The following is a 17,635-nucleotide window of genomic DNA, read 5'->3' as shown; positions in this document are numbered from 1 at the left end:
CGGAGAGGGTTCCCAAACGTTTTGGGCACGCTGCGTGATTAACAGTGGCCAGCGTGCGCTGGACCGATGCACGTCTCGACGATCCCAGCGTAAAAGGTTGATAATACCTGTTTTAAGTGCTTCGACTACCGTTATGCAGTTGCGCGTTTAACGAACCCGAAAACGAAATAAAAACGTAATTTTATGTATTTTCTACTGACCACTGAGTTTCGGTTATTTTACAACGCCACCGCTACGTGTTGAAAGATACTGATAATATCGAAGATGCCCGATTTCGGCCCGAATCCGAGTAGTCGTATTTTATCCCGAATATTATATACATCCAACCACACGGTGGTTTACTAAATAGCTTATAATTAATAAAATAAATTTCTATAAACATATGTTTTCATTAAAATGCATCATAAATCGTAAATACGTATAAAATAATTGTTAACGATAAATTGATATAAGTAAAATAATTGTAGTTTTGAATTATAGTGTTAGAGGTAGATATAAAAAACTCATTATTTTAACAATATCAAACCGAGATATTTCCATGTTTTTAATTTTTTAATTTAGGCTTGTATACATTTTTTTATTATTTTGTTTAATCGTTTCCTTAGAAGTGTAAACTATTGATTGCATTTTTACTATAGCATCTGTTTGGCATTGTTTTAGAATTTCCAAATTGGAAATACTCTTGTTTTTGAAGTATCTGTTGGGGTACTAATCTCAACTCCTATTAATATAATAATAAGAAAAATGTTGTCACTAATAATACGTATGTATGTGAAATTATAAATCATGAACTTACTATTTTCATTTAAACTACCATGGATTAATTTTGACGGTGGTTCACAAAGCTTTCTTTAAATACAATTACGTATTTTTTGATATTTTAATACCTATTCAGTATCTGTTTTATCATTGTGATCTTTAACGTCATATTTACTTTTTTTAATTACAATTTCATAACTGTATCGTTTAACAACATTTTATTTGTTTTACTTTATTTGTAAAAAATCATTTTTCTATTTCATTTGCTAATAACTTATGAACTTGTATATTTACATTTGTACATTTCATTAAACATAACTAACGTTTATTTATTTTTTTTTCGCTTATAATTTCGTAAATTTCCATCATTTTATAGAACGAAGAACCGAATAATAATAACTTAATAAGTAATCCTTGCAATCTTACAGTTCATCTGATTTTTTTATTTATCTTTAACGGACTGGAATTTACCACGCTGAATATTACATTATATACAATATAAACACGTAAATACGATAGTTATATTTATATCAAAATATATATTGTATCAGATTCAATCGGAATATTGCAAATTATGTATTTAATTTAGTTTTAATAACCGCTAAAAATATTATTTCCTACCTTTACTATGTACGGGCTGCGATCGGGATAAGTGAAAAGGTAAAATGGTTACTTTGGGTCGCAAATCGGACGACAACTTACAATAATACCTTAGAACTAAGAATAGGTATATCGAATAATACATGTTTCGTATAGTGACTTTCATTAATTAACCATCCTGGTTATTATTAATTAAGCTATATGTACACACAGATACTGTAGATGGATGGTGTTACACGGTTGTCAACTCATAAAATAAAATAAAAATTATGCATTTGAAACTTTTGAAAACAAAATAACAGTGTACTATTTCGACCGTATGAATGTGATTTACAATAATTTATCTTATAGTAGCTAAATTAAAAAAGTTTGCAATCGCAAGTCAAAAGTTTCAGGATAACATTTTTTCTCTATTGTACAAGATGTTGTTATTAAATTCTTTAATTGTTCGCAAAGTGTTTGCGAGATCAATATAGTAAAACAGAACAACGAATAATAGTGTCCTCTATCGAATTGTATTAAAACATTTTGTACAATGTTCAATTATTTGTTAATTTAAGCCTTGTAAGGTCTCCGGTGAAAACTCGTAAGTATTGTATTTCAAATCATTCTTTTACTATCAAGTATTTTCACGGAACATGAACAATTCAAAACAAACATTCTCATTAAATTACATTTTCAATTACATGTGTATGAAAGAAAAACATTGCATTAATTTTTGTTACATCATATTTTCAACAACGTAAAATGTGAGATTCGTATCTTTCGTTATCACATAAATATTATTCAATAGAATATTTGTTTTCATTTTCATTTAAATATTCAAAAGTGTGTTTACTTTTTAAGTTTACACATTCATTGACAGTGATGTGTATTTGACGACAGAATAATGTGTGAACAAATATGAGCCGTCATATAATCTAATAATATCTATAATAACAATAAATATTAATATGGTCAATATTTCAATAAAATTGTAAAAGCTAATAAGAATAAATTTTATTCACATAGGTTAAAAACATACGTAGTAGTGTTGGATAAGATTTAGACATTTTAGTCGATTAAGACCTTAAAATTTGATATTTCACTAAGATTTGTAATGATAATCAAAGGTAAATCTACAGTCTTAACCGACTAGACAAGTCTAATGCCCTAGTAAAAAATCTACACAATAATAGTTTACCATTAATAAAGTGTGAATGACAAAATAATGTTGCGTTACGCCAACAATTTTCTTTTTTTTTGATGCAGTTCACTAAGTCGGTTAATCACTGTTAGACATGAAGAACGAAATGAATTGGATTCAAAGGTTGTAATTTGTATTCCGGATTCTACTCTTATCTTCGAAAATTCAAACGACAATAAAATCGTTGTTGGATTTCACTACGGATCTGTTGGCCAGCGTTCATTCATCGTCTAAGGTCTGATTCGGCCTGAATAGAATCGTATAGAAACGAAAGAGATATTGACGTTGTGACGTCTGATGCTCTGATGACGATCGTAGTCTTTTTTTAGTACATAGGGTTTGGCGATTACATATTTTAGAAGTGAAATGCTTTGTGTTTTACCGTCAGGCCCGGCTCAAGGGGTAGGTGACATAGGCCCACCCCTAGGGCGGCATTTTCCTGGACAATTTTTATGTATAAAAAAAAAAATATTTAATAAAATATTTACACGTAAAGGACGGCAAAAACTAAATTTCGCCTATGTTTGTTTAATCACTTGAGCCGGGCCTGTGTACCGTACACTAAAGCCGGTACCGTATTTCAATCTTAACCAAGAAGCTGAAAGAGTGGTACTGATGCCATTAAGATGGGAATTAATGAGAAATTCTCGAAATTAATAGAATTGTTTATATTAATAATAGATTAAAAAGCGTTTGAAAATTTGAAGAAAGTCGCCATAACTATAATCGAAATATTTCCTATCTATAATAATTTTTTTATCATACACTTCTACTGTCGTATAGACATATTTATATAATAGATTATATGTAGCACATCACATATGAATAATAAAAAATAAATAATTTTTTAGGGAGGAAAAAACTTGTTCTCAGTTTATGTTATTGTAATGTATTATTCCAAGAAATTGAAGTATTTAGAGATGAAAGGAGAACAGTGTTTAAGTAAATTGGTTTTTTTAAATTCGTTTTGAGATATACATAATAAGTTTGAAAAAAAAGGCCCCTTATAATATAAATAAATCCGGAAAACAATGTACCAGCTTCAGTTATTTAAATATAAATAAAAATATAAAAACGTACCAACTTGGTGACGAAGAAAAAAGTGTTTAAAAAGTGTTTAAACAAATTAATATAACGTAGTTATCATGGTTTATAATAAGTAAATAATATAGGAAAATGTTTTTGAATCTGTATAAACAAAGTAAAACAAAATTAAATAACGTAAGTATAGATGTAACCAATGTTTTATAGTGTGAAAATATCAAAAATGTATCATATTTTCGAAGTTGATGTACCAGAAACAAAATATACTTAATACATTTAAAATACATAAAACGTTATGAAATTGTTGCATTTTAATGTTTTATTTTACTTTGACATTAAAGATTTTAAGGTACTGTTTTTATCATGAAGCGTGTTTTTTATATATTTTTTTGTCTCTCCACACGAATTCAACCAGAAAGCTTCGATCGTCAAAAGGAAGATTTTTGATAGGAAACGTTTTCGATTTGGTTTGTTCTAGTGAACATTTTTGGAATTCCTCAATAGTTTTCAAAATAATTGTGAAAAACTGATGAGCAAAAAAAAAAAAACGGCAAAACTTACGGGATAGCAGTTTTCAGTATAATCAAACTTAATTCGATACAACTCAAAAAGTAATAGCTGTATGGAATTAAAATTTTTAGTGAATACTAATATTGTAGGTACAATTATATATATATATAGAGAGAGATAATATATGTTGTATATTTAGTGGAAATATCATTCCGTGTTAAACGTTGTGTGACAAATTTAACTATAAGTGTAAGGTCATAGCAAAAAAAAAAAAAAAATAATAAATCATAATAATAATAAAAGTTTTTCATTTTGATGAATGTTTGGTTTTTTTCGTTAGTTAATTTTTCTTTCAACTTTCGTTAAACTTTTGCGTAAAGTTTCGAACGGAAATTAACTAACGAAGTGGATGCGACAACGGAAACAAAGTGTATGTTACGTAAACATCTTTCAAGCTTCAACTGTCCATGTTTTTAAGGAACGAAGTTTGTTTATGATATAAAACGTTTTAAGAATTGGATGGAAAATGTCAGTACTGTACATTATTTGTAAGATTTTATAATCATTAAGATTTACGCTCTAAACCTTAATTATCTACTTATGTAAAAGTACTTAAAACACGTTTCAGTTAAAACTCTGAACGCGTTTCAACTCTTTTAAGTTGCAGATTGAAGATACTTGTTTAAAGTTTGACTAGCATATCGTAACAATAGTTCAGATATTAGACATAAGATGCGTACAAATAAAACCACAATTAATTGTATTACAATGGATATAATATTATACTTTATGATAGGTACAGATAAATCTTAAATCAATGTAAACATTGTTTGTATTAGCTTAAAAATAAATTAATTTAAAAAATCATTGGTCATAAAAATGTAATCAAATCCAGTTCAGATATAGTGCATTTACCGTTGAAATGTACGCGAATTCGTGTTAAGTTCTATGTAATTACATTGCATTACGGTTTTTTACTTGTACACTTAAATAAGTTATACCTACTTATTTTAATGATCTACTTTAATGAATTTAATCCCTGTGTAATGTTATATAATAACATGTAGACTGCGATATTAACTAAGTAATCCGGGAAGCACATTATGAGGACCTATTTCGTCAGGGGTGAAAATAATTGTATGGTACATACTCATAAACTCAAGTAACGGAAACAGAATATATTGTTAAGGTTCACAGTAATGTTCGATAAACTGACATTCCATTCGAACATGGTTATTAAAATTTATTGTGTTGGAATATTATTATACGTTAAAATAATAATGCAACAATTAATTTTAAAAGAAATTAAAATGGTCACAACATTTATCGATTGCCAATTGAGTGTTATAGTTTCATTCGTTAAAAAAAAAAAAAAAAAATCAGTTCTTTTGTAATACTTGTACTATACGTTATATTAATTTCGACAATGTAGCTACACATAACTAAGTATAAGTAAAATATCGTCATACATCGTTTGGAAGTCTATTATGATGCTCTTCAACATAACAATTCATGTTTCATATATGCGTTATAATCGACGCCAGGCTTAAACAATATGTATTTTGTAGAATAATATCTTTCCTAAAATAGATTAGTAAAGTTGTTATGTTATTATTTAAGAAATGTTTAAAACCACTTCAGTACTTCGTTAGCCAGCCACCGTTGGAATGAAAATAATAATGATAATAATAATAATAATAATAATAATAATAATAATAATAATCAATTGGTCAAAGGGACCGTGATGAGAACTACGTGGACAATGGGGAGGATCTAGTCTCAGGCAAAGGAAGAAAAAAATAAAAATAAAAATTATAACACAAGACACTTACCGGTGCAGGAACTTCCTTTCACCTTTATGGACAATGGAGACGGTAACCTTCTCACCAAGTCCACACAATACGTGGACTCTACGATGCTGTCCGAGGACACTGACCTTGGGAACCATTCCAAAATGTCGTTCACGTTTATTTTTTCTTCGTTGTCTTCTTCTTCTTCTCCTTCTTCGTCTTCCCTGGGAACATTATTTCGATCATTGCTTTAAATAATAATTACGTTTTTCAACTGGTCCAGTGAACAAGTCATGCAACTGATCGGACCGTTCCTTCTCGCACTTAACCAAATATCAATTACAAAGTTTTTTACGTGTTATGTGTGCGTGTTTGTTTATTTAATGCGCATTACGTAAACGTAATCATAAATCGTGATAGGCACGACCAGTATTTTTCATTTATATGTAACAAACACTGCAGTGATTAATACAACTTATCTTTTAGCATAACATTTATTATTATGCATAGATGTTGATTTTTTTTCCTACACACATTTGGTTTTTTTGTGTTTCCCGCGACATAACTCTTTAATCAAGTCCGTAGTGTTTGCTATACGTTAAATGATAAACAAAAAAAAGTTTAAAACAAAATCGTTTTTCGTACTGTATAATTAATTGTACTCTCAGCAGCATTTATATTGATGAACTCAACATATTTTATTGTAAGTAATCAAAATGCTGGAATTGTTAACTTGATGCCATTATTTGTCGGCCACATACTTATATGTATATTATCATTATTATTATTATTTATTCAGTGAAACATGGTAATATGATTCTAAAAGTCGTTCTGTTATTCTTAAAAGTAATTGAACTTTCACTTCAGCGTTAACTGTGTAAGTTACAGAAAATCTACAATATTGGTTTCATATTCGTTTAATGACGTATTTAGGATTTTTCCCAGAGGAGAGGATATATTTACACTCTACTTACTAATTACTCCAATAATGTAACTACGTTATTTTAATTATAGCGTAGTTCAATCAATAAAGTAAGGATGAAATGTCATAATTTTATGGATTCCAAACATTCATCAATAATTATCGAAAAATACTTACAGAGAAAAAAGATACTAAAGGAATCTGTACCACCGTTCCGCATAAATACGCCATTAGATTCGTCACTAAGGAATTGCATACACATTCATCAACACCAATAATAGTAGATAGATATAATTCATAGAAACAGCATTTCGAATCAATGGGCTTCAGGTTATACGTTGGTTATACGTAATACATGAATAGAATATTACGTACGGGTAAGATTGCATTTGCGGAGTGCTTGTGTGAGTTATGCGCGCGCAGTGGTACGTACGTTTGACAGCAACGGCGAGCGGTACAACATTGAAACAACACAATAGCAATAAATTCATGTAAGAATCGGATAATGGATCGACAAACATGGCTGTCACCGTCACTGTTGGTGAGGCGTGAAAAAATGTGGGTATGGAAAAGTAAAGTTTACTCGGACAAAACTCTCTATCGGTAACGGATTTGTTTTAATGAATCGGTGGTATTTTCATTGAAAATACGTTTATGTTTAACGAACTGATTTTATATTACTATTCTACAATTATATAATATTAATTTTTATTTAGGAGCTTTTAAAAGTATGGCGAAAGTTTCGGAAACAGCGAGGAGCTACTTTGGTCACTATTCGTCATGAATTTTAATGCATCCATCCATATAATAACACTTTTCTGGAAGATATTTTACTATTTTAGATCACAGCAATTAGTATTTCGATCTATAAAAGAATTTTAGAGTGGAACAAGCACACAGACGTAGTATATTCAAGTTATATATATATATATTTATTCGTTTATTCTGTATTAATTTACATATAATTAAATCGGTTATAATTAAAATCAACATATTAGACAAAATAAGACATTTCCTATGTTACCAAAAACTGAAGAAAAAAAAATTATACATCCAGCTCAGAGCCTACAACAGTTTCGAAAAAAAAGGTACATACTAGTACATACATAGATAGTACCTAGTGTTATGAATATTCTACCAAAATTTCAAACGAATCACAATTGTTTTGATTTTATGATAATCAGTGGGTGAATGATTAGTTTGATAAATTTTAGTAAATTCCTGTGGTAAAGTCTATAATAGATATGAGCTAATTTATAGAACTTTAAAATCTGACGGGCCAGAGTGAGTAAAGCAGCAAAAAAATAAAAAGGAAATTAAAATTGATAGTTGGCATTTATTTTATATAATTGTTTAATTACGACTGAACCAACGCGCTAAAATAAGTACCTAATATCTATAGCTATGTTAACTATGTTGATATGGGTATATATTATATTTATAGGTACTAACTGAATTACACGGGTTCGCCCGAGAAAATAAATGCTTACATTAATATTAAATTGATTTGTTATAGGCAAATAAAAAATAATCATAATCTTCGTTTTCCTTCTCGTTTTAACCTAAGCTTAGAACTTAGAAGCAGTATTCTCCTTCTGACAAGTCAACTTTTTAACCGTTCAACTTTTAATTCAGCTGCCCAGTGGTGGTCTAATCGACAGTTTTAACTGTCAGTTTTAATGTGTGTTTTTCGTCGTGCTGTGTCTTGGGTTATTGAAAAATAATCAATTATAAATAAATAATTACTCAATAAACTTGTAGAAATTAAGCACATAATCTGGTCCGCGAGGTACTCATTCATCGAAAAAAAAAAATTGAGATGAAATTGTATATGAGTAGTTTCAAAGAACTTGCTTAATAAATATTCCATTTTCACATTTATATATATATATATATATATATATATATATATACATAGAAATATAAAATAATATCAATTATCATTTATAAACATACAGCATTATTATTTTACGTTATTATTCTATGGAGGGGCCATGCTAACATATTGTTCGCATACGTTTCGTACATCAAAAACGTGTTTTGAATAAAAAAAAAAAATTGTATTTCTATTTAATGATTTTTTTTTTCAAAAAACCGTTAAGTTTATCAAACAGAGGTTTGACTTTATAATACCGTCAGAGTGATTGTTACATAACATTAAATCGATTCTCTATGAAGCGTTTCTAGTGCCACGGTGACACGCGCGATTTATACGTGTACCAGTTCGAATATGGACATTCTGGTTTTAATTAAATCCGAGAGTAGGACGGTGCGCGCACGACTAAGCGTGGCGACCAAAGGAGTATCCCTTATCTTGGGCTCTGAACGTCGTACGTGAACATCAAAACGTATTATCGTATAGTGGTTTGACGTTAATCCTCGTGGCCGCGTTCGGCATAAACCGTAATGAATTTGAACCGGACCCATTACAATTGTGTATATACATTAAAAATACTAACAACAAAAAGTCATCATCGCAACGTGTGAGGACGTGCTCGGACAGTGCGTACGGAGTGATGACGACGGACGTATTAAGTTCGGTGGACCTGTCGTGACGGAAACGATAACGGTTATCGTGACGGGAGTCGAAAGTTGAATCGACGAGAGTCGTCCGGATGAGAGTGCAACTGCTCAGTGCACGCAGAGTGGACAACAGTGACGATATTTCGTGAGAGTGGTAATTTTTTTTTTTCTTTGTGGGTGGAGAGGGGCTGGGAAGAAAGGTCGAGAGAATACGACTTATGGTTGTGGTATAAAACGAATTTTACCAACGTGTACAAGGTCTGCGACGATGACGTCTTCAACGGAATCATCGAATCTCATCCTTTCGTTCTCGTCGATTTTATTGAAGCATACGGGTCTGTAATAAAATGTATAAATATGTATAAATCCTCTTAAATCCAGACTATTATCAACATTTGATACGCGATAATGCGTTTGTCATCGCAATTTACAATAATTTACAATTTTTTTTAGATCAAATGTGTGAACTATTGCTACTAACTAGTTTTTTTTCGATTTTTTTTCAGTAATTTTTCTGAAACAAAACTACAATTGGATTCAAATGAATCGAATTCTTAATTCGTTTTCCAATCATAAATATTTTTTAAATCATAGATTAATAATATTGTATTTTATGGTTTGAAAATAATCTTCTATAGTTGAATGATCTCTACGCGCAAAAAAATGTTGACCGATAATCACCGTGTGTTAAAATATGAGAATATAAGAAAATATGCAAACACAGCGTGTTTTTGTCACGCAAAACCCTGCGCGCACAGTCTTTGCACATTGTCCGAAAGCCGCACCCGTCGAAACGATTGTATCAGAGCTGCTAGGACAGTACACCACGAGGTGAATACAAAGCCAAAGGTCGGTGACAATAATATTATTGATGCCTTACAACGTGCTCTATTCTATCTACAACGATCAACTACGACGACAACAACAACAACAACAAAATAAATACAACAACGTCCCTTTGCTCATTAGGTTCGCGTATGCGGGAACATACACGCGTGTGACCGACGACCTTCGACAGTGGATGATCGATGCGTAGTCCTAAATAAGATTATAATAGTGAAGAGAAATTGTGAAACGAGAATAACAAATCCTACCGGGAGAATGACACAACCAGGATTTATTTTCATGGAGGGAGTCTATAATATAAACTTTGTATGGTACTAGATCAGCGATTCCTAACATTTTTCAGCCACGGAGCTTTTTTTTAAGCAGTATTTTCTCGTAGAGCTTCAATAAATATATACAGTAATCCCTTGTTATCCGCGTTATTTTTATCCGCGGTTGGGTCCACGATAACATATTATTAATGTGATTGCGATTGCGATAACGTTTTACCGTTATTACACGAACGTTGTAGACATTTATTTTTGACATGATGATAATTGTTGTTATATCGCTATAGGTATAACACATATACATTATACATACTTATACTTATTGGAGATAAACCACAAAAAGTTACTTACACACGCACGATTAATAATCGTCAATTGCTCATTTGTAAGGTGATATTTGTGCGTGACGCATGTACAGCAGTGTTTAATAAATTTAGTAGTGAAAATATTTTTAAATGACTTCTCAATGTGAAATGTCAATAAAAAGAAGAAAAAATGTTTTTTTATTAATCGTTCAAAAAATTGAAATTTTGGATAAATTAAAAAATGGTGATACTGAGCGTCACTTGCTAAAACGTACAAAATAAATGATTCTAGTGTTCGAGAAATACGTAAAAAATGAAGAAACAATACGATAGATAATAAATAAATTAGTTGTAGGAATTAAAAAAAATTAAACCTAACCTCCCTTTTTACATTAATTTATGGTCTCGCTATCCGTGCAGGTTTGTTGGAACGTAACCTTTGCGGATAACGAGGGATTACTGTACTATTAAGTTTTAATTGCCTGCGCCTATAAAGCATATTACACATTATATGTATCTATATAAGAGGAAACTCGATAATTTATATTTAATATTAAATTACGTTTATATCCAATGTATACAACAAGCCAAAAACTGTTTTGAACCTTAAAAATTTAATTTTCGATAAATTCCCTTTTTTTTTTTTGTATATCTAGAGTATTAGAGAAACCGCTATGTTGAATTTCATGCTCAGACATTTTGTCACTTTTGAGATTAAGCGATCAGTGAGTGAGAGTGAATGGTCTTTGAATTTTATACATATAGATTATAATATGATTAATTTAATTTATAAGTCTGGCAAGCTTAAACACTTATCAAAATACCTCGAACAGATCAATCAGTCAACTTCCTATGCGAGAAAAACTTTTTTGAAATCTTCAAAAGAATTCGCTCAAGTCTGTTGGTTAAAGGAATTATCCCAAATACTCAATTTAGATTTCACCCCAAACATTCAACTAACTATTTAATCCATTGCTTAACAGATTTTATAGCAAGGACTAGGTTAATTGTGTCTGCTATATTTCGAGTACCTTTTATGTGCGATAAGTTAACTACCGGAAAAAAATAGGTAGTAAGTTGGGTTCTGGCTATTAACCCACTTATCTACTTATATCTCACCAAATTCTATATTTTCTTCAAATATTTGGTCTGAATTTGCAGCTACTATCGTGTGTACAACAAATTGTTAAGAATTAAACAATTCACGATTAAACCAACGCTTTTATAGTTTACGTCCTAATTATCTTAATTTTGCTGACGAATTATTATAAATATAGTCAGAAACGCAAGTAAAATGTTTAAGCATAATACGAAAAAATAATAGTACGTTCGATAAAGAATAAGAGAGCAAATGACAAAATACTTTAATAATACGGTACCCCGTTTTGAGTTTGTTAAATCCGTATCATTTAAATTTTTACCAAGAATAGAATATTAAAAAAAAATACATATATTTAAACTTAATTTTAATAATAAAAATTAAGTAGATGTATATAATTTATATCATAATTACAAATTTGACTTCTAATAAAGGTTGTTAGATATAAAATAAATAACAAATATGTCGTATACCTATTTTTTTCTTTCTGGAACTCTATTTACTAATTTTTTTTCTGGGACTCAATTTACCTACTAACTTTTTTTTTCGGGACCTAATTTATTGAGAAAAGGTCATTTGGGACCCAATTATATTATAACATAATTATATCATAATGTAATAATGATAGTATTGAAGCAGAGGTCTCGCAAGGAAACGAATTATTTCCGGATTTATATATTTGCATCTGATAGAAATGTCGACAATTAAAAGCTGTAAAGTATCGTATTTAAGCTGACGGTTATATCAAAGGTAATAATATTGATAAGAAAATCATTAGTGCATTTTTAAACCTAAAAGAACAGATTTGTGTAATCGAAAAAATATTGAAATGAAAAATAAACGAAAAAAAAAATATACACTCATATTACAATAATCTTGAAAAAAGACCACTGCCTGAATATTATGATCAATAACAAAACCTTACCTGCATCTGGATAAATTAAATACATATGATTAACGTAAGATTAGTGCCTCATTTAGGAACCAAATTTAAAAACAATATATAGTTAGTTATCTTGAAAAACGAATCATGTATGGTATTTTTACAGGTGAAGGTCTAGAAATGAAAAAGGGGAGTGCTTGTAAAGTGAGTGACTGCCATAATTTGTTGCGCATGTCGATTTGTAAGAAGCTTTTCTTACGTCTAATTTTTTAAATATATATTTTAAGTACCTAAGTCCAATATGGTTCTACCTAATGTCTAAGGGGGATATTCAGCCTCCATAGCCCTCCCCCTTGTATCAGTGCCTGTATTTTTGTATACATTGTAACTAATTGTTACTGTTTTCATTTGTGATTTTTATTATTTATTAGTAATTTAAATACTGTCCTTCATTGATGTCTTTGCACTCTACAACTTAATATATTTTGACAATTACCATCAATAAGTATTCTTCTATTTTTCTACCTACTGAACTCATTTTCGTTCAAATCAGGTGCGCACACAAAAAAAATATTTTGGAGGAGGTTATTGTTGTATATTTTCATAATTATATAATATATAAAAACTACTTTTGCTCTGTAAAAATATATTTAATAATTTTCCTGAATTTCGAGAGGGGGTGAACCCCTAAATCCTTTCCTTGTGTAAATACCTGGTTTCAGTTATTATTGAATATATTTAAGTAGCTAACATCAATTATACCCGTTAAGCCAATTTGAGAAAACATTACCAGTTTTGAGTTCTTGGTTATAGCAATAATATATGGGGAAAAGAAATTCGATTGTTCTCTCTTTCGCTAAGTTGCAGTGGCGCCGGAAACAATTTTTGAACCGTTGTGGCTGGGCACAGCTACAAATACAGAGGAAGGTATAATATTATACCTATATTATTATATTATTATGACTGGGTCCAATCACATCGGTTGTTGATAATCAAATGATTCTTGAAATAAATTAGATTACAAATCGATTGTACAGTCGCGTTAATGGATTCTATATTCTAAAAGCTATTCTATTTCGGATGTTGCGGTTAAATATTAAATCGTTTCTATTTTCTAAATAAGGGGTAATCGTCTCCATGTTATCTTATTTTTATATACATATCTCGTATACTACATAAAATATTAACTGCTACATACATAGTACATGCAAGTTATTTGTAAATAAAACTATTAGTTTACTGTATGTGTATGTTAATACTTAAAAACAGACAGTTTTTTTAATAGATTTGAGTTTTGGTTCTATATTCAACATAAAAATGAATGTAGAAGATGGCCTATGTATTTTAGTCACAGAAGCGTAAATTCTAGGAAAATGTCCGTGGGGGCTATGCCCTTCATTTTTTATAAACTAAAAATGTGTACGCCCTTCTTTCTTATATTTATTTTTTGTTTTATGTTCATAAAAATATAAAGGCGTTAGAAGTGTGTTCTCATTATTTCACGGATCGTTTTTTATTACGTTGATGTGAATATAATATTTAAATAAACACACACAAACATAAACAGAGAAAAAAAGCGCATGAAATTATTACATAATTTTCCATCATGTTTCATACGTAATCGCAATTATTTAATTTTTTATTCTGTTTTTAAATTACGTTTAATATTTAGAACAATATCTGGAAACGACCAATATATATAAATAACTTTTTAAATTGCTAACGTTTCTTTATATCTGAGTAACCTATAAATCATTCAATATGTGAACTTATGCTGGTAGCCAATTATTTACGATCGTTATAAAATATGAGAAATGTATTTTTACAATCTTTCGATCGAAAGTGTAATATTTATGACCATTAAAATTAAGATATTTTTCTTACTATAATTATTTTACATATCGTATCATGTTCTCTCACTTATAAGTAGTACATAAAATAGAGATTCAATAATTGTTATAGTTAATAATGAGGGGGAAAAAAACTAGCACTTTTAAGTGTGTACTTTTATTTTAAATGTACTCGTAATACGTTTATACTTTCTATGTCGATCTTACTTTAAAACTATATTTTAAGTGTAAAATTATGACCAATTCCATACAAGACCAGTGATTTGCAGAAAAACTCAGTGGAAAAAATATGCACATCTTTAAAGAGAATGATGTGAAATGCGCATAATGTATTGAAATTTGTAGACCAAATATAATAATAAATAAATAAAAACAGAATTTAAACTTAGTTGGATTTGAAAAGTTTTTAAATTACAAAAACGCATCACGTAATGCTTTGCATCGAACAGTTTTTAGAAAGATGTATACACACAGAAATATAACATTGCTTGCAATATAAACAAGCAATCAAATATTTTAATGATTTCATAAAATAATTTCTCCCAGCATATTGATGATAATACTTTAAGACAAAATACTTTTGGCCTACCTGATTGATAGATTGACAGGTTCATGTTGTGAGTTCATGAATTCGGATAATTCAACTGACTCCAACAGTAAATAAATTTAATTTGAATACAATGAATATGAATGAACACTCTAGATTCATTTAATGTTGTAGATTTATTTGTTGTACAATCAGAAGTAAAAATAAAATGTTGAGACATATATTGATGTATTTTATTAAATAGTATTTGGATTATCTAATATTTAATATTTCATTATTATTATGTAAAATACTTATTGAATATTGACTTGTTATAGTTAAATATATACCATCCAGTTTTTAATGAAACAATGCAATTCAGAGAAGTTTGAGCTCATAAACTAACAGATGAATTAATAAAAATCTACTTTCCAAGTCAACGTGAATCTAGAAAAGTAGAAAATTAAAAATAGGATTGTTAATGTATAAGCTATTTGTTTATAATACGTAATTATAAACACGTATGATTGTAATGTATTTGATCACAATGTTCTAGAACACACATGTGCAACAATTATCCCTATCGGAAGTGTGTTATAATATTCATCCATATTCGATCAAGGGATAAATAATCGCTACTTATTTTGCTAAATGGATATGGATGATATGGACTGAAAATATCAGAATTTATTCCGTTTCGTCATAGTTAAATACAGCAATCTTTACTTAGAAGTAAAGTAAAATTTTGTTTGGTTCATTAATTGGTTAACAATTATTTTTTACCACACGAAATAGTACGTTTCCATTATAAACACGTAAACACATTTTTTTGTTGGCCTTCGTGAATACAAATTGGAAGAGTTCACGAGGATATAATATGGCATAACTATTATATTATTGTGAGATATAACAATCGGTAACCAACTACCTATATAATATTTATATGATATTTTTACTGCCGTTATTAATATTAGTAATTAGTAGACAGAGAAAATTACACGGGTGAAAAAAAAAAGAGAGAGAAACAACGAAGACGGTTGATAAAAGATATAGCGAAAGATTAACTCACATGATATCACTAAAGTAATATAGTTGAAAGTCAGTCCCTGCATCAATTAATTTTTCTAGTGCCTGGACGAGTTACATTGGATTTGTTTAAGAGTGAAACTTATACGACGAGAACATTTTTATAGCGGCTGAATCCTCTGCGGGGTTTTTATGACACGAAAAAGCTTGTTAATTTAACGTTAACGTTCGAATGCAAAAGTCGTTGCGGATAAATTCGTTAGTGCAGATATTCTAAGGAACTGCTAGGATAAAATTTAGACAAATACATTAAAAAGTCTGTACAGTTTTGGGTGATTACGGTTTGTGTTGAATGTCTTCGGATTGTACATGACCTACTAAATGTGAATATAAGTTAATTTTTTACGATATTTTTCTGTACTAATCATTTTTATGAAATTTCGGATGGATATAATTGGAAACTGTAAATAATTGTTTAGCAATATTTATATTTTTCATGAACATTTATTATGCAAATTTAGAGTTCATATAATGTAATACAATTTAATGTAAATTCAATAGTAAATATTTTAATTTTTTTTTTTACCATTTCGAAAATTTAATAATAAGATTACAATTAGAATTACATTTGTTCGAGTATGAAAAAAAAAAAACGATCGTACATTAGTCAAAAAATAACGAGAAAAATCAAGTTTCAGGATTCTTTTTACGATATAACCTATTTTTACAATATTTGGTTTCACTAAATATCAGAGATTTTGAACTTTTACTTTTTAATATAAAATTAACGCTGTTCACGCATCGTTTATAGAGTTTTGGTTTTCATTGTGATCGGGGAAAAGTACTTGATGTTAACGTGACGAGCGGGGTTACGCAGGGTTTTTTCTCAACTCCCGGTTTTTAGCAGAATTGCAGTTTAAAAGGTTAACGATTCAAATAAAAAATGTATTTTATTAACATATTTGATGTGGAAAAAAAAGAAGATTTGAAGAAGTTGCTCAGTGTAAGCCATTTATTTCGTTTAGCTCATCTCAGTTGGGATTTAGTCCCATGGAAATTACGTTTTAAGTAGCTCTTCTGGGATTGGTGTACTTTTTTATTTTATTTGTTTTTATTATTTTTTTCATTTTAAAGCGATTAATCGATGTGTTTTAAAAACCACTCTGAATGATACTACTTTTATTTTCTGCTGCTTTATGTTATTAGATATATTTATAAATTGGGTTTTCTCATAAAATCAAAGGAATTTCAAAATATCTACCCGTTGAAATATATTTAATTTCCGATCAAAGCTTTATGGACACGAAACTTTAGAGTTTGTCTACTATTATTCTGTCTACGAAAATATATATTATATATATATACACTTTAAAACAAATGTTCATTGTAGAATCAATAATTTTGCGTAGAATTTAAAATACCGTAATTCTATATCATGTGCGTTGGTATTTATCATACGGAACATAAATACTTTCATAACGTCAAAAAATATTTAAA

General features: G+C 29.4%; 1 protein-coding gene across 2 annotated transcripts in view; it reads right to left on the bottom strand.

Annotated features, from left to right (window-relative positions):
• Window positions 1–17,635, bottom strand: part of LOC112687252 (ankyrin repeat and fibronectin type-III domain-containing protein 1) — a 152,607-nt gene that overhangs the window by 54,293 nt on the left and 80,679 nt on the right. For both annotated transcript variants that reach the window (XM_025559858.1, XM_025559859.1), the window contains one exon: window positions 5,932–6,113. In XM_025559858.1, coding sequence (XP_025415643.1) covers window positions 5,932–6,113 — 182 coding nt within the window. The remainder of the gene's footprint in view (window positions 1–5,931; window positions 6,114–17,635) is intronic.

The sequence above is a fragment of the Sipha flava genome, unplaced genomic scaffold, assembly GCF_003268045.1.
Source record: "Sipha flava isolate LNK unplaced genomic scaffold, YSA_version1 339_pilon_pilon, whole genome shotgun sequence".
NCBI lineage: Eukaryota > Metazoa > Arthropoda > Insecta > Hemiptera > Aphididae > Sipha > Sipha flava.
Note: the sequence above shows the minus strand (reverse complement) of the source record. Positions and strands in the feature narration are given on the sequence as shown.